At 44.9% G+C, this 6,883-nt stretch overlaps 1 protein-coding gene across 2 annotated transcripts in view; it reads right to left on the minus strand.

Moving 5' to 3' along the window:
- Positions 1–6,883, minus strand: part of TCTN2 (tectonic family member 2) — a 41,502-nt gene that overhangs the window by 15,056 nt on the left and 19,563 nt on the right. For both annotated transcript variants that reach the window (XM_011948428.1, XM_011948427.1), the window contains exons 6-9: positions 6,090–6,289; positions 5,255–5,381; positions 2,770–2,911; positions 938–1,003 (exon numbers count right to left, since the gene is read on the minus strand). In XM_011948428.1, coding sequence (XP_011803818.1) covers positions 938–1,003; positions 2,770–2,911; positions 5,255–5,381; positions 6,090–6,289 — 535 coding nt within the window. The remainder of the gene's footprint in view (positions 1–937; positions 1,004–2,769; positions 2,912–5,254; positions 5,382–6,089; positions 6,290–6,883) is intronic.

Below are 6,883 nucleotides of genomic sequence, written 5' to 3' on the forward strand. Positions count from 1 at the left end.
TTTGGGAGGCCAAGGCAGGCTGATCACCTGAGGTCGGGAGTTCAAGACCAGCCTGACCAACATGGAGAAACTCCGTCTCTACTAAAAATACAAAAAATTAGCCATGCGTGGTGGCAGGTGCCTGTAATCCCAGCTATTCGGGAGGCTGAGGCAGGAGAATCGCTTGAACCCAGAAGGCGGAGGTTGCAGTGAGCCGAGATTGCGCCATCGCACTCCAGCCTGGGCGACAGAGCAAGACTCTGTCTCAAATTAAAAAAAAAAAAAAGAAAAGAAAGAAACAAATAGTATCCTTCATTAAAAATTAAAGTTCTGGTAAAATTAGCCAAACTGGGCCAGGCGCAGTGGCTCACGCCTGTAATTCCTGCACTTTGGGAGACCAAGGCAGGTGGATCACTTGAGGTCAGGAGTTTGAAACCAGCCTGGCCAACATGGTGAAACCCCGTCTCTACTAAAATACAAAAATTAGCCGGGCATATGGTGGCAGGCACCTGTAATCCCAGCTACTTGGGAGGCTGAGGCAGGAGAATCGCTTGAACCCAGAAGGCGGAGGTTGCAGTGAGCCGAGATTGCGCCATCGCACTCCAGCCTGGGCGAAAAGAACGAAACTCCGTCTCAAAACAAAAAAACAAAAAACAAAAAAAAAGAATTATTTAACTATCAAACATTTAAGAAAAGTTTCATGGAAGCTGGAACTAGAAGGGACGGTGGAACTGAGAGAATCCAGGACCGTGGAGGAACAGGCTCAACATCACAGAGAGCACTCTAAGCCCAGCAAGACAGAACAAGGAACAAATGAAATGCTCCTGGCAGATTTTTCTAACTATTGTGAACCTTTTTAAATGACTAACAAAAATACATACTCCGGGGGCATATGTTACTTGTAAGAAATGACATATCTATTTCTGAAGAAATGACGTCAAAGTGTAACATTAAATACCTCTATTGGTGATGAATTTGTCTAGGTCAGTTGCTTCCTCATAGATTACTTTTGGTGTAACTGTGCCTAAAGAGAGAACATAAAATAACTTCCGCAGGCGTACACATGGCCTACCATGATCACACTAAGTCAAAGTATAGCTTATCAAGCAAATATGGTGACCACAACTGTCCAGAGTGGTGACTACAAAACTCTCCCCACTCCCCAAAAACCATCAGATAGGAGTCCCCGTCCTCTTAGTGTCTAATTATAACTGAGGAGGAAAATCCACAACAAACAAACAAACCAACAAAAACCAGGGTCACTGACATAAAAACAAATATGCAGTTCACTGCTGGTGGCAATACAAAATGGTGCAGACACTGTAGAAAACAATTGGCGGGGTACGGTGGCTCACGCCTGTAATCCCAGCACTTTGGGAGGCCGAGGTGGGTAGATTGCCTGAGGTCAGGAATTCGAGACCAGTCTGGCCAACATGGTGAAACCTCGTCACTATTAAAAACACAAAAAAATTAGCCAGATGTGGTGGCACACGCCTGTAATCTCAGCTACTTGGGAGGCTGAGGCAGGGGAATCGCATGAACCAGGGAGGTGGAGGTTGCAGTGAGCCGAGATCACGCCACTGCACTCCAGCCCGGGCGAGAGAGCGAGACACTGTCTCAAAAAACAAAAACAAAAACAAAAAACACAATTTGGTGGATCCTCAAGAAGTCGTATTAGCATAACCTGTCAGTTCCACTCCTAGGTGTCTACCCAAAAGAAATAAAAACATACATCTACGCAAAAACTTGGCCACAAATGTTCATGGCAGCACTATTCACAACAGTCAAGAGATGAAAACAACCCATATGTCCATCAGCTGATGAATGGACAATGGACAAATACAATGTGCTCTGTCCACGCGACAGACTACAATTCGGCCATAAAGAGGAATGAAGCGCTACAACACAGACGAACCATGGAACACCATGCTAAGTGAGAGAAGCCAGACACAAAAGGCCACACAGTGTATGCTTCTGTTTCTGGGGAACACCCAGAATAAGCAATCCATGGAGACAGTTAGCAGACTGGTGGCTGCCAGGGGCTGAGGGAAGAGGGGTAGGGAGTGACTGGTGGCTGCAGGGGCTGAGGGAAGACGGGTAGGGAGTGACTGGTGGCTGCCAGGGGCTGAGGGAAGAGGGGTAGGGAGTGACTGCGAATGGGGACAGATGCCCTTCTGAGGGGATGAAACGTTCTGGAATTAGAGAGAGGTGATAGCAGCACAACAGTGTAGAAGGTACTAACGTCAATGAATTGTACACTTTAAAATGGTTAATTTTGGCGGAACGCAGACGCTCACACCTGTAGTCTCAGCACTTTGGGAGGCCGAGGCAGGCGGATCACCTGAGGTCAGGAGTTCAAGGCCAGCCTAGTCAACATGGTGAAACCCCATCTCTACTAAAAACAAAAAAATTAGCCGGGCGTGGTGGCGTGCGCCTGTAGACCCAGCTACTTGGGAAGCTGAGGCAGGAGAATCGCTTGAACTTAGGAGGCGGAGGGTGCAGTGAGCCGAGATCGCGCCACTGCACTCCAACCTGCGCAATGGAACGAGACTCCGTCTCAAAACAAAGAAACAAAAAGGTTAATTTTATGTTATTTGAATTGTACTTCAATTTTAAAATAATTAATATGCAATATGCTGTCTTATGAAACTAAACTTTTTCCAAAGAAAATAATTGGCAGTTAAAATATTATTTGAAGTTGAACCAGTAGAAATGATTTATACTCTCACGAGATCACACTTTATCTTCATGTTTGGGTCTGCATTCTTTTCTCAAAGAAATGTAACATACCTCCTAAGGCAACATTCTTTATCTTCACATTGATAATACCATCTCGTTCTTGGTATACTTCCAAATTAGTAACGCATTTAACATCAAAATTGTGAAGAAATGCCACGGGGGCGTTCTGCATACACTGCCCAGTCAGGGACATCTGAAGGTGAAGGGCAAAGCCAACAGATTTATGGCCTCTCTCCTAATCATACAAAATAGATCAGCATCCCTTAAAACTGTTCTTTCTGCAGCCTGCTCCCATTGCTGGTTTGGTTTCAGCAACGGCAAGTTCACGGACTAGTTGACCCGCTTTAGCAAAACATCTAACCGATTTGCCCATCAAGGTCTGGAAGCCACTGGTTGTGGAGTCACAGTAAATATTACCTAATAAAAACAAAGAAAATCCCTTGTCCTATTCTATTTAGTTTGCAGAGACATGACTATATTTAACTTCATGTTCTCTCCCTCATCACAACCAGAGTTTAATACCATAAAAATGGATTCATATGAATAAGAAAGAGAAACTGTTTCACCTTCCATGCTTTCTTCCCACAAATAACACTCCTCATAATGTTGAACGTAAAAAAAGATTTCAGGTTGGGAGCAGTGGCTCACACCTGTAATCCCAGCACTTTGGAAAGCTGTAGTGGGAGAATCATTTGAGCTCAGGGGTTCAAGACCAACCTGGGCAACATAGCAAGACCCTATCTCTACAAAAAGTAAAAAATTAACTGGGCATAGTGACATGCGCCTATAGTCCCAGCTACTTGGGAGGCTAAGGTGGGAGGATTGCTTGAGCCCAGGAGGTGGAGGCTGTAGTAAGCTGTGACTACACCACTGCACTCCTGCCTGGGCGACAAAACAAGACCCTGTCATTCATTCACTCATGCATTCATACATACATATATAAATGATTCCATATAAAACCTTAAAATATTTTTCAAAATTCTAGAATGGTAAATAAAATGATGTATTTAACCACTGTTTTCTATACTGGACCCTACTTGAGGGTAGTGAGAGGCTGGAGGGAGAGGATCAGAAAAAAACCACTGGGTACTTGGCTTAGTACCTGGGTGACAAATAATCTGTACAACAAAACCCCATGATATAAGTTTACCTATATAAACAACCTGCACATGTAGACCTGAACCAAAAATAAAAGTTTAAAAAGAAAAACAAGTAAAGATTGATAGTTACTTCTAGCCAGGCACGGAGGCTCACACTGTAATCCCAACACTTTGGCCAAGGCAGAAGAATTTCGAGGCCAGGAGTTTAAGACCAGCCTGGGCAACATAATGAAACCCCCATCTGTACAAACAAATTTTTGGCTGGGTGCGGTGGCTCAAGTCTGTAATCCCGGCACGTTGGGAGACCAAAGCGGGCAGACCACTTCAGCCCAGGAGTTAAAGAGACCAGTCTGGGCAACATGGCAAAACCCCATCTCTACAAAAAATTGGCCAGGAATGGTGGTGCGTGCCTGTAGTCTCAGCTACTTGGGAGGCTGAGGTAGGATCACTTGAATGTGGGAGATCAGGGCTGCAGGGAGTCGAGATCACACCAGTGCACTCCACCCTAGGTGACAGAGCAAGACTATGTCTCAAACCAAAACAAAATTTTTTAATTAAAAAAAAAAAAAAAGACTCATGCCTGCAATCCCAGCACTTTGGGAGGCCAAGGCAGGCTGATCACCTGAGGTCGGGAGTTCAAGACCAGCCTGACCAACATGGAGAAACTCCGTCTCTACTAAAAATACAAAATTAGCCAGGTGTGGTGGTGCATCCCTGTAATCCCAGCTACTTGGGAGGCTGAGGCAGAAGAATTGCTTGAACCCAGGAGGCAGAGGTTGTGGTGAGCTGAGATTGTGCCATTGCACTCCAGCCTGGGCAAAAAGAGCGAAACTCTTTCTCAAAAAAAAAAAAAACAGAATGATAGCTACGTCCATGGAAACGTATAGAAAATCTTTTGGTTTTATTTTGTAAGTTCACTCTGAGTTTTAAGCAAAGACTGTGATTAATTTAAGAGTGACTATATATTTTATTAATCTGGAGAACATAAACAGTTAAGTCGCTGAAAGGTACAAAGGAGGGAAATAAGTAACTTAAAAAGAGATTTTAAAGAGAAATATGACTTAAATTAACAATAGGACAGGAAAAATAAAGGGTCTAGCAGCCAGGCGCAGTGGCTCACACCTGTAATCCCAGCACTTTGGGAGACCGAGGTGCTCGGGTCACAGGGTCAAGAGATTGAGATCATCCGGGCCAACATGGTGAAACTCCATCTCTGGTAAAAATACAAAAAAATCGGCTGGGTGTGATAGCACACACCTGCAGTCCCAGCTATTCGAGAGGCTGAAGCAGGACAATCACTTGAACCCGGGAGGCGGAGGTTGCAGTGAGCTGAGATCCGGCACTGCACTTTAGCCTGGGCGATAAGAGGGAGACTCTGTCTCAAAAAAAAAAAAGAGAGAGAGAAGGGTCTAGCGTACTCATATTGCAATGATTACCTGCGGAATAGTAAAATACGCCTTCTTTACAGTCATAATGGGATCTCCTTGTTTGTAACCAAAGTCTGCAAAGTCTTTTGCGTCAGTATCCACATATACTTCAAAGGAAGATTCCTGTTTGGGGGAACTGAAAATCAATAAGAAAGGCTGAATAGTTTCAGTTATCTGCAAAAACACAATTCTTCCTTAATGTTGTTCTTTACTCTTGTTTTCTGAGACGGATCTCACTCTGTCACCCACACTAGAATGCAGTGGCGTGATCTCGGCTCACTGCAAGCTCCGCCTCCCGGTTTCATGCTATCCTCTTGCCTCAGCCTCCCTAGTAGCTGGGACTACAGGTGCCCGCCACCACGCCTGGCTAATTTTTTGTATTTTTAGTAGAGACGGGGTTTCACCATGTTAACCAGGATGGTCTTGATCTCCTGACCCCATGATCTGCCTGCCTCGGCCTCCCAAAGTGCTGGGATTACAGATGTGAGTCACCACGCCCCGCCTACTTTTTTAATTACAAAAATCATAGATGTAAATTTTTAACAATCCCAAACTGTAAAATACAGAACATTAAAATCCCCCATGAGCCACCACTCCTTCGCCTCCCCTAGAAAAGCACCATGAGCTGTTTTCAATGTCAATCAATTTCTTTTCAATGAGGCCCAATTCTGTCAAATAATGCAAAATAAATTAGCTAACTGAAATCTATGATTGAACCCTTTAGGCACGGGATCTCTGGAGAGGGACTGGGAAAAACGTGACGGCATTATAGGGCCTACTAGAGTATGGCCCCACCAGGGCAGGAGAACAATGCCCCATCCCAGGCGGCTGCTCAGACACTTACACGGCACCATGGTAGAAGTAACCAAGGAAGGGCGTGTTGGCAAGGGGCGACTGCACACACAGAAAGGGAAACCACTCGGGGACACTGTGTGTCGTCGTCCCAGCAGAGCAGAGCTGATCAAAAGGAGGACTGACGTCTCCTCCAAACACGCCAGTGAAGCAGGACAGTCTGAACAGCTCTGTTAAATTTGATGAGCATTCCTGGAAGACAAACATAAAGGCAGGGGCTGTGACCGCAGCGAGAATCTCCTGGCAAGCGTGACGAATGCTAACTCTTATTTAAGGCCAGCAGGACGCTACCGAGTAAGCGAGAACATCTATAATCTCTACCTCATCAAAAAGTGCCTTGTGCCCACAAAAAGTAAAATAGTTCTAGAATTTCTTTTGTCAGTTCCCCAAATAAGCCTCCAAGTCAGAAACTTCAAGCATTCAAGGGAACCACAGTTTTACTAGGACATGAGATATTCCCAGTAAAGCAAAAGAAGAAAAGATAGTATAGAATAGATCCCAAATGAAGACGAAGACATAGTAAACCTCCTTTCTTAACTGTCATCACCATTCAAACCCTTAGCCCAGAAAAGTGTCTGTATATTTACAGTGAGGGGAAACGTTCCATATTCCACAAGGATCCTCCAGGCCCTCACTAGATTATAATACGACCCAATTCATGTCATCAAGAAATTACTTGGGGCTGAGTGCAGTGGCTCACGCCTGTAATCCCAACACTTTGGGAGGCCAAGGCAAGTGGATCACGTGAGCAGGAGTTCAAGACCAGCCTGACCAACATGGAGAAAC

The sequence above is a fragment of the Colobus angolensis genome, unplaced genomic scaffold (assembly GCF_000951035.1).
Source record: "Colobus angolensis palliatus isolate OR3802 unplaced genomic scaffold, Cang.pa_1.0 Scaffold28, whole genome shotgun sequence".
NCBI classification, from domain to species: Eukaryota; Metazoa; Chordata; class Mammalia; order Primates; family Cercopithecidae; genus Colobus; species Colobus angolensis.